Genomic DNA, 19991 nt, shown 5'->3' on the forward strand with positions numbered 1-19991 from the left:
ATAATTGTATGAGAGTTATTTTTAAATAAAATTAATTTAAAAATTAAAACAAAATGAGAATTAAATGAAATTTAAAAAAAAACAAAAAAACAAAAAGCAGAGGTGGAGGGGTACATGCGTCTTTTGGCAGGGAGAGAGAGAGAGAGAGAGGGGGGAGGTGGAGGAGGTGGGTTGACCGGGGGGGAGAAAAGCAGCCCTCATAAAAAAAAAACCTCACTGGAGGGTTTTCCACCATAGACGTCCTAATACATGCGCAAAGATCAATGGCCAAAAAGTAAATCCATGTAATCCTCCAGAATCTTCTCAATGACAACAAAAATGCGTTGAGTCACGCGAAGAAAAAAGAACTAGTTTTTTTTTTTTTTTTCGCTGGATGACCAAAAACTGATGGAAGCTTCGATTTTGACTGGTACTTGAAGGTGTAGATGGATATGGCGAGAGGCTGCTGCATTGGTGCATCCGTTTCGCTGGTCGACTTCCGAGAAGCCGTCAAAGTCTGATGGATGACCAAAAACTGATGGAAGCTTTGATTTTGACTGGTACGCATGGTTGAATTTGAAGGTGTAGATGGATATGGCGAGAGGCTGCTGCATTGGTCGACGTCCGAGAAGCCGTCAAAGTCATCGCTTCTTTAGTTATTAAGTCGTTAAATATGCGAACAATCAACAACTGCGATCTAGAAGCAGCAGGAGTGGGTCAATCCGGAGAAGCAGCTTCTCGAGACCATAAAAGGGGCGGCTTTGTTTGCCTTCCTCCAGCAGTACCGCCGCCGAATCGGAAGGAGCAGGGTTTGGGGCTACAACGATGGCATCGCAGTAAGGGCTTCTTGCTTTTCTCCCCAATTTATGATCTGTTTGTTGTCGGATATTATTTGTAGGTGATCCGTTGGTTGCTCTTCATGACCTAGGATAAAGTTTAGAGCTTTGTTTACTCTTCATCTATTGCGAGTCAAATCCATGTGTCTGACACTCTACTCGCGTTTGAGTATCTGTGCTAAACCGATCTTGTTTCCCTACTGTTCGTTAGATATCCTTCCCTTTTGCTAGGCAGGTAATTGAATACTGCGCTCTTAAGAAATAGCTGTCCGTGACTGGGATATTTTTTTTAGCTTTATGGTGTAGCCTTGAGGAAATTTGCTCTTATCTACTCTCAATCTCTTGGGATCGCAGTAAAATGCCTTTGAAATTTGATGAGGTTGGAGATTGATATAACACCTCTTTCTAGAATCTACTACCTCATGTAGCCGTAGATCCAAATCCATTGGATTTAGAATGCAGAATTAATTACCTCCACTACAAGATCACGAGGCGAAGTGGTGAAGTTTGCATCGATCACGGGAGAATAACATAAATACACAAGAGAAGGGAAATTCATCATGGTTTAGAGTAAGACCATGGTAATCAAAAATCAAAATTGCAATCCGGATCTTAGGATCTTATGATCCAAATATCTTGATGATTTGGATCTCAAGTAGGATCTAAATTGGGCTAGGATCTTACAAATCTACAATTTCCAGATTACCATTCCTATGTAGGATCTTGGTTCCAACAACCTTGGTTAGAAACAATTATTTTCTGTAGCAAATAATTTTTTCATTCCATATTAAAAAAAGTTCAATTATATAATATTCTTTTTGACTCCTAAGTAGAAGAATCCGTTTAAATTATTGTTATTATCATCCATCTCTAGCTATTGTTATTTTCATCATTTTATAATTATCATTCATATTATAAAAGATGTTATCATATAAAGATGGAACACTTTAAGAATTTTATTATAGATAAATGTGTGGGCTTTCAAGTATCTATTAGATTGAGCAATACTTAGTTAAATTCTTCTGGTCATTGTGAATTCACGTGAAAACTTAGCTAAATGTGTGGACTTTTTCTTTTGCAGGTCCAGTTCAAATAAGCTTCATGAGCCTCTTGTAGTGAAGGGAGCAACTCAACCAACCAAGGTAATTTTGGATCTCATGCTCAACTTCTTTGTTGCTTATCAGAATTAAGAGCCTTTTTTAACACCATTTTTTTCCCCCTTTGTCTCCCAACTTATATCGTTCGCATGGCAGTTACTTTTACTTGGTGGCAATGGTTTCATTGGCACAGAAATTTGCAAACTGGCTTTGGATCAAGGCTTATCTGTTTCAAGTCTTAGCAGGTGCTTTATCTACGACCATCCATTTCCCATTTCATAGCCATGACATCTTGATTCCTGTGTTTAGAGTTTCAATACCTACTTATACTTTTTCTATAATTGCAACTTTATTCGTATTGAGCCAAGCTACCTTCAATCATTCTTAAATTATTGGTTCCTTGGGGAAACTTTCCAGGTGGTTGAAGTGTATTCTTGATTAGTTAAATCTGCATCGACGTTGAACAGCCAATTTTGTCAAAAGTATTAGATGATGAAAGAATATACTTTGTCTGTGGTTTAATCAACTCAATTCCTATGGAGTATACTTTGTTATTAAGTTAATCGATTCATTATTTATGTTCTGGAATGTTATCCTTGCTTTTTCTTATAAATTTTACCAAAACTAAGGGGAAACTCTTGAAGTTTATTCTCTTCATAGAATGGAGTTTTTCTGAATCAATCAGCCTTTGTATTTATTTGTTCATGAATGTATTGTTCTTATTTATATAAATGTTCTACTCATTTAAGTCTCTGTGTGCTCCTGCCCTAGCTTGGCCAAATTCTTTCTACATGATAGTCCTTGGTTGCGATATATATTGATGCTTCTTTTTATTTGACACTTTATTCCACTACCCAGGTCTGGAAGGTCTTCAACACGTGAGCCTTGGGCTGATAAAGTTGAGTGGCACAAAGGTTAGTATCTAATAGACTAATATTCTCACTCTCTAAATGTTCTAGCCTGTCTTTTAAACGCTTGTTCCTATTTGGCAGGGAACCTTCTTGAACCTGAATCTTTGAAGGGGGCTATGACTGGTGTCAGTGTTGTGGTATGCATCGCTTGTATAATTCTTTATTATGCATACTGTTTAAATTGCATTTTGGATCATAACAACGTTTTGTAATACTATGCCGTGCTATGAAAAATGCTTAATCTTCAACGTTAAGGAGAACAAAAAAGGAGAGAAATAAACATAAAGATTTGTGTTGGCCTTTAGCCATACAAAGTACATATTCATTTGCGCAGGTTTTTATTGATTTTAAGATTGAATATTCTTTTCAAATATTAAATTTCGATACATAAAGACTGACCTAGCTGGACTCTTGGGCTTGTATCTATGTCGTCACATATTACTGTATCTACTAATGGGTTTAACTGGAGGATAAATTATCACAGATATCTCTGGTTGGAGGATTTGGATCCTATGAAGAAATGATACAGATGAATGGGACTGCAAACATCAATGCTATAAGAGTTGCTGCTGAAAAAGGTTTGCATCTTGCTTTCCGTGTTCTTATTCTTCAAAGTTCGAACTAACATAGTTATCTCTAATTGTCGTGCATAAAATATAAATTTTTTAAAATAATGTGAATAATCTAATTTGTAATCGCTGATCGTATGCCTCAGAAGCTGAATAATAATTGTTATGAAAAAGGGCAGTGTGTGAATCATATAGCCAATCATTGAATCTGTGTAGACTAAATCTTTGCATCTGCTTGCTATTCCATGGTTATCTTTGAGATATGGAGAGAAATATGGAATTCTCACTATTTCTTTATTCTTAGATGTCAATTGATAATTAAGTTTATTTGATTTCATGAGTGTGGAATAGAGAGGGTCTCATGCGAGGCAAGATTAGTTATTTTACCGTTGAGATGAAAAATATGAATTGAGAATCATTAAAGTTTGATCCTTTTGAATCATAAAACCTAGGCCGTCTATCCACAATGAAGATGAAGCTTGGGTGAATCTAGTGGATGTCTAAACACACTGATGTTGTTAGGGGGTTAAATGTCATTCAACCCAGAGCTAGTTGATTCTATCAAAGAGTCTATAATAGTGATGAAATTGATTCATTGATCTAATATTGAGCTATTTCATTTTAACATAACATTAATGTTTATCAATAATATTAGTTCGATCGGGAAATTCTTATCTCACAAACTAGAAATTTATGAAGCAAGCCAAAACTTTGATTTCACTACCCAATCATTCTTTTGTGCAGGTGTGGAAAGATTTGTATTTGTATCAGCTGCTGATTTTCGTGCGGTGGAAGGCCTTATTCGAGGATATCATGAGGGAAAGGTTTGGTTTCCAAATCCGTTTGTTTATTCCTGTTTCATCTGCTACACTTTAGGTGATTCATGAAAATATTTTAATGGAATCTTAATATCCTATTCCTTTGACAAGATAATGCATGCTCAGCACTAATAGTAGTGCACGATTACCTTTACCCTTACGGCATGCAAAAACAAAAGGCGTAGTTAACAAATCATGCCATTATATATCTTTTTTGTTTACCCAATTATGTGTTTAAGTCGGGAAAGGTAATAAAGAAACACATGTATTCACACACAAATCACTTGTTAAATAAAGCAATACATTACGTAAAATGTATACTGCTATAGGGATTGTTAGATCACTTGTTACATGTATCATTATACCCGTATCATTCATCGTTATCTTTATGGTGCAGAGATTAGCTGAAGCAGAACTGAAGTCGAAGTTCCCCGAAAAATGTCAGTCTTCGTGTTTCTAGTATATATTTCTGAAGCAGATAGACACCCTTCACAGCGGAAGTGTAAAGTTGTTCAAACTTTGTTTTTCACAGGCGTAATTCTCAGGCCGGGTTATGTATATGGAACGAAGCAACTTGGGAGTATGAAGCTACCATTATGGCCAGTCTTTGCGCCATTTGAGATGGTACAAGCATCATCCATATACATTTGCGATTGAAAAAGAGAGTTTGGGACTTGAAATGATATGGTAATCTTCTGTTCTGCAGGTTCTTCAGCATTTTGGGCCTCTCTACCGTCTGCCGCTTGTGGGCCCTTTCTTCACACCTCCGATTAGCGTTGCTGCAGTCGCAAAACTTGCACTGAGAGGTGCTACCGATCCAGCATTTCCTCATGGCGCGATAGAGATTCATGACATGATCCGATTGAGCAAACAAAAGTGATGTGCTTTTGCTAGTGTGATTCAGAAAACCGAGCAAAGACAGGTAGTGTATGTCTCGAATTGTTGTGTTCTTCTCGAATTGTTGTTGTGTGGATCAAAATGGAGCCGAAAACTATTCAACTTCAAAGTATCATTCCAAATGTTATTGAAGAGATTGTTGTGAAAGTACTAATAAAACTCATAGAATTGAATTGAGCATTTACATGAGCTTTGATGCATTACCATGATTTTCATATTTCGGTATGGCTTCCGATTAGTCACGGTGATTTCTATTAGACTCTCCTTGAGGCAACCACAACAACAAGAACTAACCCTATTGACGATGATGTGATCGACAATAAAAAGACGATAGCTATGATTTATAAGTGGCTTATGGTTGTAGTGTGACTGCATGTGCGATATATTCAAGTCTTCTATCGAGTTAAGAGGGTTTATATACAAAAGAAGAGATAATGACACGATGAGGGTCGTTCAGAATGAGCGAAATTATTTTTTGCTTCATTCATATTATCTTTGCATGATGTACTTTTCTTTCACTTTTGATAATGTGGGGGTGTTTTTGATAATTTTGTGGAAACTGAAGTGCAAACAGAATTTTTTTCTCTAATTTTTATAATATTTTTCAAATATTAATAAAATTTGAAAAGTGACGTGGAAGGCCCCTCCCTGTTCCCGCCAAAATCGTCCTCTCTCCCGCTTTTTATTGAAAAGTTCCCGCCATGGATGCAAATCTTAGAAATCGGTACGATCGCGAACCGGAACCAGATCTTGGCTTCCGCGACGAGACCAGAAGAGGGCCGCCATGAAGAGAACGTCGCTGAAGCTCCGGGAGGCGCACAAGAGCAACGGGTCGCCGGCGTTCTGCTCCATCGCTTGGGGCGCCGACGGCCGCGACCTCGTCACCGCCTCCGCCTCTGACCCTTCCATCCTCATCCACGACGCTTCCCAGTTGTCGAACCCCGCGAAGGAGCTCCGCTACCACAAGGACGGAGTCACGGCCCTCGCCTTCAGCCCTGATTACGCTTCCCTCGCCTCCGGCTCCATCGATCACTCCGTCAAGATCTACACCCTTCCGGGTATGCCAATCCTATCATTACCCTCATCAGATCGTTCTTGAAAGTCTGTTTTTTTCCATTCTTTGTCCCGATTTTGACTTCAAAATTCGGTCTTTTCCGTTCTTTCTTGATTTCAAGAAGTTTTCCTTTGCTTTGGTCAGAAGGAGAGTTTCAGAGCAACATTACTCGGTTCACCTTACCAATTAGAGCCCTCTCGTTCAACAAATCTGGAAGTTTGCTGGCTGCGGCTGGTGATGACGACGGCATTAAACTGGTTGCGACCATAGATAGTACGATCTCCAAGGTGCTTAAGGGACATAAAGGACCTGTGACTAGTCTATCTTTTGATCCATTGAATGAGTTCTTGGCGTCTGTCGATTCACTTGGTACTGTCATATATTGGGAACTTCAATCAGGAAAGCAGGTGCACACGCTGAAGGCCATCGCGCGTAATTGCGATGCAGATCCTTCGTGTATCAACGTGATAAGCTGGAGCCCAAGCGGTGAAACTTTGGCTGTTGCAGGGCTGAAGAATGATGTGGTAATGTATGACAGAGACACAGCGGAGAAGCTGTACACACTGAAAGGTGACCATGAAAGGCCTGTTTGCTATTTGGCATGGTCTCCCAATGGAAAATACATGGCAACTTCGGGACTGGACAAGCAGGTCTTGATATGGGATGTGGATCTCAGGCAAGATATCGAAAGACATAAATTTGATGAAAGAATCTGCTCCTTCGCCTGGAAGCAAAATGGAAATGCTTTAGCTGTTATTGATGTAATGTGCAAGTTTGGCATATGGGAATCTGCCGTTCCTTCATGCATGAAGTCTCCAACAGAAGGTGCTGCACAGGCTAGAGACAAAAATGAGCATTTATTCGACGAAGATGATGAAAGCCCAAGTGCTTCTGGAAGTTTGGATGATAATGTTGATGAGAGTCATGATGAATCTGCCCCAACAACCAGGAAAAGATTGAGAAAGCAATCTGCATCTAATGAGGTTACTGATGCAGATAGTGATGGGGAGGATGCACTGCTGCGCCAGATTGAATCTCGAAAGAGACACACTGCTAAACACAAGAAGCATGCTAGATATGCGAAAGAAGATAGTGCAAGTTCTTTGAACTTCTCAATGCCAAAAATGCAAGCAGCCTTTCAACCTGGCTCTACTCCAGCACAGCTCGGGAAGCGGCATTTCCTTGCCTATAATATGCTTGGAAGTATCACCACAATTGAAAATGAGGGATACTCCCACATAGAGGTGATTGCAGGTTCTATTGTCTATCTTATTGCTTTTGTGATAAGCTTCTTTTGTGCTTGATTTAAGGAATTAAGCTGCTCTAGACTATCTGTGGCTTCATATTGATTGATCAATACATCCTATTTATGGTTTCACAGGTTGATTTCCATGATACTGGAAGAGGTCCAAGAGTTCCTGCCATGACTGATTATTTTGGTTTTACAATGGCTGCTCTGAATGAAAATGGAAGTGTTTTTTCAAATCCATGCAAAGGAGAAAATAACATGAGCACTCTTATGTATCGGCCTTTCGCTAGCTGGGCCAATAACAGTGAGGTAAGAATCGTAAGACCACCGTAGGCATTTGCATCAACAATAGAGACAATATGCCTTCTTAACATTGTTAGATTTGTTTGTTTTTTATATGGTTCAGTGGTCAATGAGGCTTGAGGGAGAGGAAGTGAAGGCTGTGGCACTTGGAACTGGCTGGGTGGCTGCAGTAACCAACCTTAATTGTCTGCGCATCTTCAGCGAAGGCGGTTTGCAGGTGTGAATATGTTAAAACAATCTTTTTTTCTCAGTTTCGTATGGTAGCTATGTTGATTGTATCACAAGGTCACATTTGTGCTTATTTTTAGGAAATACTTTTCATTTCTTGCACATGCAACTAGTGATATAGTTATTTCATCTTTGATTTCTTCATTTATCGTTTATGCTACGGTATATACACCAACAACAGGGTATATTGTTGACATGTCGATCAATCTTCCTTGTAGAGAGACATTCTCTGCCTAAATGGCCCGGTGGTGACTGCAGCCGGTTACAAGGATAACTTGGCCATAGTCACTCATGCTTCAGCTTGTCTGCCTTCAGGAGATCAGGTTTGTCAATGTAGTTGTTGTCAGTTGGATTACAACATTCTTAATCTAATGCTTTGGTGTCGTCGTATTGACTGCAGATGCTTGAAGTTAGAGTACTCAAAATATCGAAACGAACCGAAGTCATCAAATGTTGCCTACCACTAAGCCCTTCTTCTTCTTTAACATGGTTTGGGTTCAGTGAGGAAGGACAATTAAGTTCATATGATTCTAAGGTATGTTCAACTTAAGCATTAATCTGGACATTATCTTTGGTTCGAAGGCATTATAAACTCGGTGAATCTTCGTAGGGAGTGCTCAGAGTTTTCAGCCATCAGTATGGAGGCACTTGGCTTCCGATCTTCAGGTGCCTCACTTTGTGCTTAGATAGTTTACATTGGCTATGATATTGATATTATTATTGTTGCAGTGCTCTTAAAGCTCGCAAATCTGATGATGAAAATTACTGGATAGTTGGTCTGAATGAAAGCAAATTATTCTGTATCATATGCAAATCCCCCGAAACTTATCCGATGGTACTGATTCAAATTCCTTTTCCATTTATCGATAAATGTTCTACATCTAACATTGCATCTACTTGTTCCCAGGTGATGCCTAAACCTGTTCTCGAGCTACTAAGCTTCTCATTTCCTCTCGCGTCTTCTGACCTTGGCGCTTCCGATCTCGAAAGTGAACTCTTAATGAATCAGTTCAATCTCTCAAAGGTTCATCCTGTTCAATTTCCCACTTGGCTAATTACGATGGTTACTTGCTCATTAGTTCTGAATTTTGTATAACTCAGACCCAGGAGAAGATCGAAGAGTTGGCTATGGCTGGTCTCAATAGTGATGCACTTGATGATGAGGCCTTCAACATAGAAACAGCCATCGACCGATGCATATTGAGGCTCATTGCTAGTTGTTGCAATGGTAAGAATGCAAATTCTAAGTCTGAAACTCTCAGTTAAGCAAAACTATGTGCTCAGCAGATGATCATTACTGTTATTCATGCTGTCAACTGAAGGTAATAAGCTTGTTCGGGCTACTGAGCTGGCTAATTTGCTGATCCTGGAGAAATCAGTCAGAGGTGCAATCAAACTTGTTACGGCGCTCAAACTTCCCATATTGGCAGAACGGTTGAATGCTATTCTAGAGGTAATTTTTTGTCGAGTAACTTTTTCACACTTGACTTGGAGCCACTTAATTCTTATAGGAACAAATACTAACTTTTCAGGAAAGATTGTTGAATGGATTTGGAACTTCAGCCATTGTTCCTCGGGTGTCTGCAGTCGATGTCTCATTGCCATCGGGTGTCATTAGAACTGAGGGTACAATTTTGTCTCCGTCACCCAAACTAGCTCACCTACACTTATCGAAGCAAGTAACAACAGAAGATAAGACTAATGCTGTTGGAGTAAAAGATAGTTGTGAAGTCACCAAAATTGAGGAAGCCAGACCTCATCAGACAAAGGCATCAGCTAACAAACTCGCAAACAATGAAGCAAACAGCAAAAGCAAAAACTTGGAGGCATGCAGAAGCCATGGCGAGAAGCCAATTGAAGTCAGTTTGGAAGGGGGGAACAACAATGCAAAGCAGCCTCAGAAACCAACAAATCCTTTTGCTAGGAAGACTACAAAGCAACCTCAAAAACCAATAAACCCGTTTGCTAAGCTGGAGAAGGCAGACAAGAGATGCTAAAATTCAGCTTCAAGCATCATCGCCGCCTCTTAATTCTAAGGCCTGATTTCATGAATTTTACACCTTGAGCTTTTGTCCCAAAAGTTACCAAACCTGTAAATGGATGTTAAGAGTTTTATGACCAAATCAAGAGGATCCTAGTTTAACGAACATTATAGCCATGTTTTATTGTTGAAGCATGAAATTGGATTTCAATTTGCAAAAATGATACAAAATGATTGAATTTTTTGTTCTAGAATTGTGAGATTTCTGAGAGATTCTCAATTTCAGTTATTATGTTTATATCTTTTGATTGTAATAGAACAAGTACAACTTTATTTAAGAGTTTGAAATGCATCAAATGCACAGACTAGACACTTGCCAAACTCCTCGATGATTCGGGTATGATTAATTGTACCTCTTGTATGCAATCCTAACTTGCTTTGTCTAAAACTAACCCTAATCAGCTCGAAACTCTTCACTAGATTCTCAAAAGCCAAGAATGGTGTCCACATCACTTTTAGAGATGAAAGCACTAAGTGCTCATTTTAAGGGAAACCCTTCTTCAAACTTTCCCGGGAAAAGATAGATCCTTTCACAGGAAAGGCAAAAGGAAACCAACCAAACATTGAACACATTTTGCACACTTCATAGCTTTTTCCATGGATGAGATGAGCTCTTGATCAAACATCATGTAGTACGAGTAAAGTGGATACTATACATGGAAGCTTTGGATGCCATTTTAGGACAATTGAAACTTCAATCATACGGTGTTAGAGGTGATCGTGGCATCGATGGTCAGTCCTACTCGGAGCCCCTTCCTTCGGCTCGTGAAGCAAATGATTGGTGGATGTTCTAACCATTGATTAGGTCTTGGGTGTCAAAATGATAGCATTCTATCCACAAGTACATTGAACCAACATTATCTTCTTTGTTTCAAACTCATTCGATTGAGTGGCCATTGCTCCAAAAGTTCAAATTATTGGAAAAAGAGGGAAATTTACTACCCATAAACCCGCAAGATAAAAACAATGAACTCACTCAATCCATTTAAGGTTAAGCGATCTCTTGACGACAACAAGAGTTAATCTCTTCCTTAGAATTTTTTGTAAACAAAATAGTAGCAATATTCAATTTATTGTTGGCAAATTACAATTGAGGTAGGCATTCAATTCACTAATCATAGAACCAATTTCTTGTCCTTCCAAATTCAAGTTTTAGAAAATAGTGGGCATGTGCCATGTGACATCTGCATTTTGTCCATGGCTTGTTGGTCGCAAATCCTTTTGTTACCATCATTGAGAGGTTGGATGTCCACTTTAGTTGCTTGCGTCTATAATTTGTTTTGACGAAAATTCTAAATCCTAAATCCTAAACTCTCATATGTGCATGGAGTTGGCTAAAAAGAAAAGTTAAGAGTAGACTTGTTTGAATTGATTTTGAACAAAAGAAGCCAAAAGAAGTTTGTCGATTAGCCTAGTCTCTTAAGTTCGTGTCAAGTTTGATTATGTGAATTAACTATATTTAGATTCAAATGAATCAACATATATAATAAAATTTCTTATAAAGATAGTGTGCACCACCATAATTGCCTTGTATGGCACTTTAGGGGTTTGGTGCCCTAATGCCTTGCCCCATCCTTAAGGAAAGGAGAAGAGGAAGATGCATTGTGAAGACAACCCAATCAATACTATTAATCATTTAACTCCCTTCACATTGTCCTTTGTATATGAATGATTTATCCTATGTCCGTAAGATATGTGCAAGGCGGATTCAGAATTTTAGATTTGAGGGGTTGAATTTAAATTTGGGGGGGGGGGGGGGGGGGGGGGGTTCTTGTGCCCCCTAATCATATGCTACATCTGTCCTTGAATATGTGTATTTTTTTTTGTGCGAATTATTGAATGATTTTTTTTAATGGACAATTGATTTAAGAAAATTGGACTGATGGGTTGTTTAGTGTAAGCGCTTCATGATTTATCCTGATGATTAATGAGAAATTTTCGTGGGATCAGATCGATTATCCTAAAATTAAAATTAATCAGTGTAAACTGAAAACCGATACCAACTAAAAAACAAAGAATGATTTATCAAAGAACCTTGCTTAAAGTTGCTTTCATCTTCCACTGCTCAGACTCCAATCTTCCACCTTTAGGGTTCAACGTTCCTCAACTATTCTATTTTAATGGTTCATTTTACGATCTTTATTTAGAAATGAAGTTACTAGTAACGATATTATAGTACCACAATGTATTGAGGAGATTTATAAATAGATAATGTTTTATATTTTGACAGACTTTTAGTAAACAATTAAAGTCAACAATTTAAAAAAGAGATCGTATTTTTTTTCTTTCAAATTTCTATATACTCTGTAAAAATATGCTACAAAAGCCAATAAATTTATTGGGTAAAAAATGACACCTTTTTTTTAGTCATAAAGATACTCTCACATATATATATATATATTTTTTAATTTTGTTATTTTTTTATCAAAGAGTATCTCTTTTCATTGTTCAATCATATACATTTGCCCTTCTACACCCAGTACTATTCTCATTATTATTTTTATCTAAATTTTTAACTAGTCAGACGTGTTATAATTTTGTAGTTGTTATATATGTTATAGTAACTACAGTTTTATAACTACTACAACATATACTTAATATATTGAAAAATATTCACATTGTAACAATTATGAAATTGTAGCTACTATAATTATATATCTAGTTGTAGTAGTTATGATTTTATAGTTATTACAATTGCAGATTCAACCTAATTATAACAGTTACAGTTTCGTAGTTATTATAATTGTAGATTCAATTAGCTACAATTATAGATTCAATTTGCTTGACTATAAATTGTTTGAGTTGTAAAGATAAGATATTAAAATGGATACGCGAACATATAAGGATGAGCAAGATAAAAAATAAAAATATTAGAAAGAAAATTTTACACTAAACGATCAATAAATAATTCAGTTAGAACAAATGTTCATATCAAATGAAGAAGATAAAAAAATTTAATTAATAATAATAAAATAAAATAAATTTTATTTAAATATAAAATAATGATATAATAAAAAATAAAATCCAATAACGTAGAAGTACCCATACAGTCAATTACATTTATTGTTATTATTATAATTATTTATAAAATTATCTTCATTTTATATATTTATCCACCTAAATAAACCCCCGCATATGATAGATGATGAAGGCCAAATCAAAAGGTTAGCATGTCCAAATCAAGGCTTTGGGTGTGGTCCGACCACCCAATTTGGTCCATCAATTTTGACCATTTTGGTCTCTTAATGAACCGGTGACGGCGACCACGTACCAATTTCAGTTGATTTAGTTTTCATATAATCAAATTAATCAATTAATTAATTAATTATGAAATAGAAGAAAAAACATTCACATCTTTAAAAATATTATGTTTTTAATAAAAAAAAAATAGAGGGTGTTTTGGTATTAATTAAAAATGTCTATGGGATTTTGAAAAACGGTAAAATTCTAAGTAAGGGAGCAGCAAGAGCAAAGTAATAAAAAGGCAACACATTTCCTTGGAATAAAGAGAACGGTGGCGATGGTGCTTCTTCCTCTGCCCCCCTTCGCTCGTAGATCGCACTGGGCGGTGGTCAATCAATGATGATTCAACCTCTCTCCTTCTCTCTGATGCGGCAGCGTTGAGGTATAAATGCAGCAATCATCTCTCCTCTCTCTCCTCATCTCCTCCTCCTCCCTCACGGGCACCTCCTTTGTTGCACCTGTACCTCCCTCGGCGCGATATTAGCCTGCGAGGGCAGAAGAAGACACGGAGGGGGGAAAAGGACAAATTGGAGCGAGCTCGATTTGTCCGGAAGCATTCTAGGGCAAAAGCCGCGTTTTTGACGGAGGCGGGGAGATTAAAGGTGGGGGAATATCTCGAGCGGGCATCTTCGCTTTCCGGATTCTGGGTCGGGGCGCTCGAGTGGGGGAAAAGGTGCGATCTTTGATGCGATGGCTTGAGTTCTGCTGCTGTTCCCGTCTTGCTCGCTGATACAGTGATAGGTGGGGATTCTCTCTATGCGTCGCGTTGTCTTTTCGCCTCTCTTGCGTCTTGATTTCTTCTCGCACCTTGTCGTCTTTGTTCAGTTCTTGAGCTTTTTCTCTGCTATTGGGGAAACCTAGGTAGACCGCTCATTTACTGCCATTCTTAGCTTTAATTCGGTCATAGTATCGGTTGGTGATAGCTCCTAGAAAAGGTTCCTTTCCTGTTGATTTCACATACTTGTGATGATAAAAAAAGCTGCTGATATCTGAAGCAGTGTCCTAGTGCCTCTGAAGAATCTCTGGTTCTGTATTTATTAGTTCTTTTCCTTTTTTTTTTTTTTTTTGCTTTTGCTAATTGTTCATTTCAATGTAGTTTAACTCGCCTCTCATCTATATAGATGTCTCTTCTAGATTGAAAGGGTACTGCTTCACCATTTTCCTTTTTCTCCATTGTGTCGTTCTGTAGCTGAGATTCTTAAAATTTCTTTCAACAGATCTGAAGTGGAAGATAAAGTTATAATCTTGTTCTTGTTTCTGGGACAAAGTAAGGATAAATCGTTTACTGTAGCCGTGTCTGAAGATCCACTGCCAAGGTTGGAGACATCGATCGACATGAATGAGAACAAGTTTGTGTTGAATAGCCATCATGATGGCGGTGAATGGCAATTTAACACCCCTGCGATGAGCATGGTGCCGCTGCTGCCGAACGCCCCTTCTCTTGCAGGCGGCCTCATGAATCAGATAACTCGATCGTCGTATCTTTCGACTCCTATGGTGGAGGTCTTTAGCCCTGGTCAATGGAACCACCACCCTACTAGTTCACCAAACATGGCCCTTGGAGAAAGCAATTTCGCAAGCACGAGCTCCATCAACAGCATACCAGTTGGAAAACCAGTAGCAATATCACCCAGAGGGATGCTAGTATCGACTGAACCGAGAATTTTCCCCACCAGCCTGCCTCATTTCCCTGTTGATTCAGCTTTTGTCGAGAGGGCAGCAAGGTTCTCATGTTTTGGTAGTGGTAATTTTAGCGGCATAAACTTCTTCGGTTCGTCTCCAGCAATGGCTCCTTCAAACAATGAAGGCATTGGGGATCAGGTTCAGAAGGATGAATTGCTGCAAGTGGATCATGAATCGTTTAATGGAAGCACAATGAAAAACCAAGGAGACCAAAACTCTCAGATCGGCAATGGTGAATCGCGTGTGGTGATTTTTCCTGAAGATGGCCTAGAAGGAAATACTGGTTCAACTGATGCAGCTTTAAATTCATCGTCTAGTGACCGTGGAGTGAATAAGAGGAGAAAAACCGTACCGGTAAATTCATCGCATTGTTTTCCTATGTTAGCAATTGGCCTGTGGTACCTAACTCTCAAAGTTTCTTGTTTTTTCTAGGATATTGAAAGGGATCCAGTGCAAGGAGGCCGGCAATCTTCCTCAGAAACCACAAAGGAGAACATTGAGAATAAACAAAAAGTAGAGCAGATCAATTCTAAACAAACCGAAAAGAATGGGAAAGATAACTCAGAATTTGTCAAGGAGGGCTACGTACATGTTAGAGCACGGCGTGGACAAGCAACTAACAGTCACAGCCTTGCAGAAAGAGTAAGGTTCTAGTTACTCTGATGAATTGCTTGGAAGCTTTACCGAGTCACTCTTTTCCTTCACCTGTGAAAAATATTTATAGTTTGGTTGCATTGATGCAGGTAAGGAGGGAAAAAATAAGTGAAAGGATGAAGTATCTTCAAGAACTCGTGCCGGGCTGTAGCAAGGTAGGTTGAAGAAGCACTTGAATTGAAAATCATGAAATTTGAACTCTTTGTTTCCGAATTTGTCATGAAACTGTAATGGCCTGTAGGTCACCGGAAAGGCAGTTATGCTGGATGAAATCATAAACTATGTTCAGTCGCTCCAAAGGCAGGTAGAGGTAAGCATTATGGTATTTTTGATCAAGTGGACCAAAACCTTGTCATTTGTGTTCCTTTATGCGAGACACTGAATTTGTTTTCTTATTTCTTTTGTTAAGTTTCTCTCGATGAAGCTTGCAGCTGTGAATCCACAACTAGACTTCGGCATAGAAGGCCTTCTTGCTAAAAATGTGAGCAATAGCTCCATTTCATGTGATTATTTTGCCGACTCGTGGAATTTCTAAAACTTCTTTTAACACAAGCAGCTTCTACGTGCACACGGTAGTTCCTCATCAGCAACAGGATTCTCGCCGGAGATGATATATCCACAAGCATATCCATCTCAGCACAATTTGGTACACACTGGAATTTCTGCAATGGCTAGCCATTCAGACACATTTAGGAGAGCAATAAGTACACAATCGACGGCAAGTGGTTATAAAGAATCTCCACTGCAGGTATACCAACTCATCGAGCCTATACTTCTTTCCATGTGGAAATAATAAATCTAATTATCCATAAGTGATAAGTATTAATGTACTATACGAAATTTAAGAATGACTTCAAAGGAAAATTGTTAGTTTGTGCTATATGTTTTTTGTTTTCTGTGCTACCACGTTAACCATGTCAGTCAATCATATTTTGTAATCTGACTTCACATACTGAAATTGTGTGCATTTTCTCTTCTTTCTTTGGTTATCAAGGTTTATCCTTGTCAGATTTATACAATTTAAATGTTCACTTTCTTTTCAGGTTCAACCGATGCACATCCCTTGGAATGAAGAGCTCATCACACAAATGGCATACGGTGCCAATCCTTCCAATCCGCAGAACATGGATAGTAAAGCTGATGACTTTGCCATATAGAACGATCACTATTCATGCGGTGATGCTCAGTCCCTATGCATCCTAGCTTCCTACCAAGTGGTTACCTAGATGCTCAAGTTCAATAAAATTCCCTGTGCATATATATATCTTCCAATATATGCGGAACTGTTGTATGGCTTGTAGGGTTTGATCATCTGGATAAGAGGTAATAGGAGGTATGTATACAAGTTCATCACTCTGTATCACCGTTGCAGTAGTATCGATGTTACAATGTACACATTTAAGGAGGGAAGTTTACCTCCTGCTTCTTGTTATATGATTTAGCAGTACCTTTATGCATGTGAAGGGAACTTTAGCAGAGAAAATCCATGTCCTTTGACATCAAGTTTGTCACTCTTTGTATTAACTCTTAGGAGCAGATGTGTAACCAATAAGAAAACTGAAATATTAGAAGTTGATGACAAATGGTGTAAAGTGCATTTTGCTTCTTTGTTTTTTTTTCCTCCCTTTGAATTGAACACGAAGTTTTGCACTTTTTTATGGTTCAATTAATCTAACACAGTGACCAATCTGTATTGAAGAACTTATCGAAAACTAGTACATGTGTTGCTAAGATGTTTAGCGTCCATTGCTTCTATACAGACAAGTATGGTGATCCATTATGTCTATATATATCAAGTATAGTTATGACTATGATGTCGTGTACCTCTAACTCATGATGATGATGATGGACATGCTGAAGATAGGATGATTCACATCAAAGCGAAATTTGCGCTTTGAATGGGCATGAGAGGGCATGTCGAAGTTGGGATGTTTGATGCCTATTAACCTTAGACAAACAAACAAGCATTATAATCCGTTATGTTGTTATGTTATGTCAACTTCCGTCCTAGCATAAAGGTTTAGAAATGCTATCTCATTCTAAGTGCATATAGCTAGTGATCAACCACCTATTTGAGAACTTATCCAACATTTATGTAGAACATGGATCTTTGGCTTATAGCTTATTTATTTATGTTATTTATTTGATTGTTTAAGTTCTATTATTGTTCATATCAGAATTTTCCTAGTGCAATTGTTTCGGCAATTATTTGTAGAACTAGATATTTATATTACAAGGTTCCACCAGACTTCCCCCAGTCTTCTTCTATTTATTATCCAGTGCAAGTGTTTGAACATGTAGATGAACTAGTGGTCCTCAACATCAATAATTCTTTCAGATGGAATGAAGCACGGCGAGTCGTGTGTGTATTCACTATTAAATCGTAAGGGGGCTCGCGAAGGAGATCCGACCAAGATCTGCTGGTGGTTGGCCTTGGACCACCATGAACATAATTGCCTCCAAAAAGACTCTTTAATATCTGTTATTGGTGACTTTTGCTCAGTCTTTTGGTTAAGAAACAAGTGATAGATTTGTTGTTAATTGAGTTGGACCATCAGTAGTTGCTGTTGCTGCTGTTCTCAGTTTTGAGTGCATGCAATTATTTCTTCTCTTACAATTGAAGGTCCCTAGCAGTGCTTTTTCAGAACTAAATGAAGTAATAGTAGGGTTTGGTCCCCGCAGTCGAGTGGGGTTTCGAGCTTTAATAGAATAGTTTAGTTTTTACGATGCTTCGAATCAAGTTTTCGTTACGCTAAGTTGTTTCTCGATGCACTTTCAAGGTGTTTCTGGGTTTTTGTGTGTCTAAATACTACATGTTTACTGTGTTTTCTATGTTTTTGCTTGTGGTTAACTTGGTTAGTAAATGGAGAACATGGCCGAGAACATTAGTTATTCGGCTACCACTCTGGCCCATTCAACTCACTAAAAGACCCTAACACCCGTTAACTTTGCCTTAGCTTATCATTTGGTTTTATAGGAATAGTTAAATTTTCACTAGGGATGACTACACATTACGAAATCAACATGAATGAAATGGTCATTTGTGATCGGATTATCGCGATATGACCTAAATTATCGCGTCCGACTTTTTACTTCTGTTGAAAGGTTGAGGGTTATGATGATGGTGGTTAGGTCATCAAAATGATTTATAAGGTGATGGGTGGACTATCTAACCACCATGGCCAGTTTGGTGTCACATAGCTTATCAGACAACTCAAGCATTGCTAGATGAGAAGGACATGCTACCCTCTTTTTGTCACAGCAGACGATACGTGTGTGTGTTTGTTTTTTTGGGTTAATCCAGGTATTTCATCTTTACGAGTCATTCTCCTAGTTCGTCCATCGGATAAATTTGAAAATACTTACGGTAATTCATCTAGCAACCGACTTTTATAGTCAAAAATTCATTATAAAACTTGCCTTTACCCCCAATCGAATTTCTTAATTCGTCCATCAGATAAATTTTAAAATACTTACGATAATTCATCTTAGTAACTGACTTTCATAGTCAAAAAATTCATTATAAAACCTGCCCTTACCCTCAACTGAATTTTAAATTGTGATGCTCTGTGAATCCATCAAATTTCTGACCACCATGTCCGGAGCAATGTGTGTCATTATTATTATTATTATTATTATTATAATAGTTGATATTAGATATTCAACTTACGTTGATTAATTTTGGGATAATTGGTTTGGAATCATCAAAATTTCTTATTGACTATCAGGATAAATTGGAAAGTATTTGTAACAAATGGTCTATCAATCTAGCGTTTTTAGGTCAACTATGAAAAATTTATCCGTTAATTCATCGTACTTGGGACTTGATGCTTAGATATCTAGAAACCTGAGAAGGTGCCCTAGTACTGCATCATTGCTCCCAGGGCAATATGTGTGTTTATTCTATTATAGCAAAATGTGAAGTCATTGTAAATACTTGGGGATAGTTTTGATGTAGTCAACTAAATTAAATTATGTTTTATTATGTTTAATCCTTATGTCTAAGTGTGTAAGAACTTAGGAATACAAGAAGTCGAGTGGAAGATGTAGCTAGCGAGAAGGATGGCACGGGAAGCGAGTTGACAGGCTCGGTGCATCCAAGGGATGAGGTGCTGCAGAAGAGTACACCGACGGACGAGAAGCCGGAATGGAAGACAGCTTGAGGAGAAGGCCGGAATTGGGTTCGAGTGAGCTTAACTCTGGATGGCTGGAGAATCATCCAAGCGACCGAAGCAGAAGCTGAACAAGTCAACATGAAGTTGACTTGTCCAGGTGCTCGAACCAAGTCTAGGCACCCAGACCACTCTTGTACTGAACATGTGCCTCTTTGCCTGTTGCAACGAGGATAACTCTGGGAGTCCATGTTAGCAACACTCCAGGAGCCCAGACCGATCCAGGTACCCGGGTGAGGATAAAAAGTTATCACCGA

The 19991-nt window shown here is 38.3% G+C and overlaps 3 protein-coding genes across 6 annotated transcripts; all 3 read left to right on the top strand.

The window, feature by feature from the left end:
* The first annotated feature begins 403 nt into the window (after positions 1-403).
* LOC122029985 (uncharacterized protein At1g32220, chloroplastic-like) lies at positions 404-5291 on the top strand. Its single transcript, XM_042589130.1, has 10 exons — positions 404-815; positions 1897-1957; positions 2069-2157; positions 2771-2826; positions 2905-2960; positions 3308-3401; positions 4137-4216; positions 4608-4650; positions 4743-4834; positions 4917-5291. Exons 1-10 carry the CDS (start codon positions 805-807, stop codon positions 5088-5090), a joined length of 756 nt encoding a protein of 251 aa, XP_042445064.1. The 5' UTR covers positions 404-804; the 3' UTR covers positions 5091-5291.
* Positions 5292-5599: 308 nt separating this feature from the next.
* Positions 5600-10173, top strand: LOC122029982 (WD repeat and HMG-box DNA-binding protein 1-like). Its single transcript, XM_042589126.1, has 12 exons — positions 5600-6165; positions 6306-7405; positions 7543-7719; positions 7817-7930; positions 8160-8264; positions 8342-8476; positions 8552-8607; positions 8671-8776; positions 8849-8965; positions 9043-9169; positions 9264-9394; positions 9474-10173. The coding sequence occupies exons 1-12, from the start codon at positions 5892-5894 to the stop codon at positions 9936-9938; spliced, it is 2907 nt and encodes a 968-aa protein (XP_042445060.1). The 5' UTR covers positions 5600-5891; the 3' UTR covers positions 9939-10173.
* Positions 10174-13473: 3300 nt separating this feature from the next.
* LOC122029983 (transcription factor bHLH76-like) lies at positions 13474-18176 on the top strand. 4 transcript variants are annotated; one of them, XR_006125273.1, is made up of 9 exons: positions 13474-13966; positions 14443-15262; positions 15341-15550; positions 15652-15717; positions 15804-15872; positions 15972-16043; positions 16119-16310; positions 16606-16895; positions 17901-18176. XR_006125273.1 is itself a non-coding variant. In XM_042589128.1 (9 exons), the coding sequence occupies exons 3-9, from the start codon at positions 14561-14563 to the stop codon at positions 16717-16719; spliced, it is 1425 nt and encodes a 474-aa protein (XP_042445062.1). In that variant the 5' UTR covers positions 13477-13607; positions 13710-13966; positions 14443-14560; the 3' UTR covers positions 16720-17145. The 4 variants fall into 4 exon arrangements, 3 of the variants coding, with proteins under 3 accessions (XP_042445061.1, XP_042445063.1, XP_042445062.1); XM_042589128.1 differs by lacking the exon at positions 17901-18176 and having other exon boundaries at positions 13477-13607; positions 13710-13966; positions 16606-17145; XM_042589127.1 differs by lacking the exon at positions 17901-18176 and having other exon boundaries at positions 16606-17145.
* The last annotated feature ends 1815 nt before the right edge of the window (positions 18177-19991 follow it).

This window comes from Zingiber officinale, chromosome 10B (genome assembly GCF_018446385.1).
Source record: "Zingiber officinale cultivar Zhangliang chromosome 10B, Zo_v1.1, whole genome shotgun sequence".
NCBI lineage: Eukaryota > Viridiplantae > Streptophyta > Magnoliopsida > Zingiberales > Zingiberaceae > Zingiber > Zingiber officinale.

Bases quoted from the DNA above. Each gene is read 5' to 3' on its own strand.
- LOC122029985 (XM_042589130.1), top strand. The intron at 3,402-4,136 runs GTTTGCATCTTG...TCTTTTGTGCAG, and splicing joins AAGAGTTGCTGCTGAAAAAG to GTGTGGAAAGATTTGTATTT. The intron at 4,835-4,916 runs GTACAAGCATCA...TCTGTTCTGCAG, and splicing joins TCTTTGCGCCATTTGAGATG to GTTCTTCAGCATTTTGGGCC.
- LOC122029983 (XM_042589127.1), top strand. From the start codon at position 14,561: ATGAATGAGAACAAGTTTGTGTTGAATAGCCATCATGATGGCGGTGAA. The intron at 15,873-15,971 runs GTAAGCATTATG...TCTTTTGTTAAG, and splicing joins CGCTCCAAAGGCAGGTAGAG to TTTCTCTCGATGAAGCTTGC. The intron at 16,044-16,118 runs GTGAGCAATAGC...TAACACAAGCAG, and splicing joins AAGGCCTTCTTGCTAAAAAT to CTTCTACGTGCACACGGTAG.
- LOC122029982 (XM_042589126.1), top strand. From the start codon at position 5,892: ATGAAGAGAACGTCGCTGAAGCTCCGGGAGGCGCACAAGAGCAACGGG. The intron at 8,265-8,341 runs GTTTGTCAATGT...TATTGACTGCAG, and splicing joins GTCTGCCTTCAGGAGATCAG to ATGCTTGAAGTTAGAGTACT. The intron at 8,966-9,042 runs GTTCATCCTGTT...TGTATAACTCAG, and splicing joins ATCAGTTCAATCTCTCAAAG to ACCCAGGAGAAGATCGAAGA.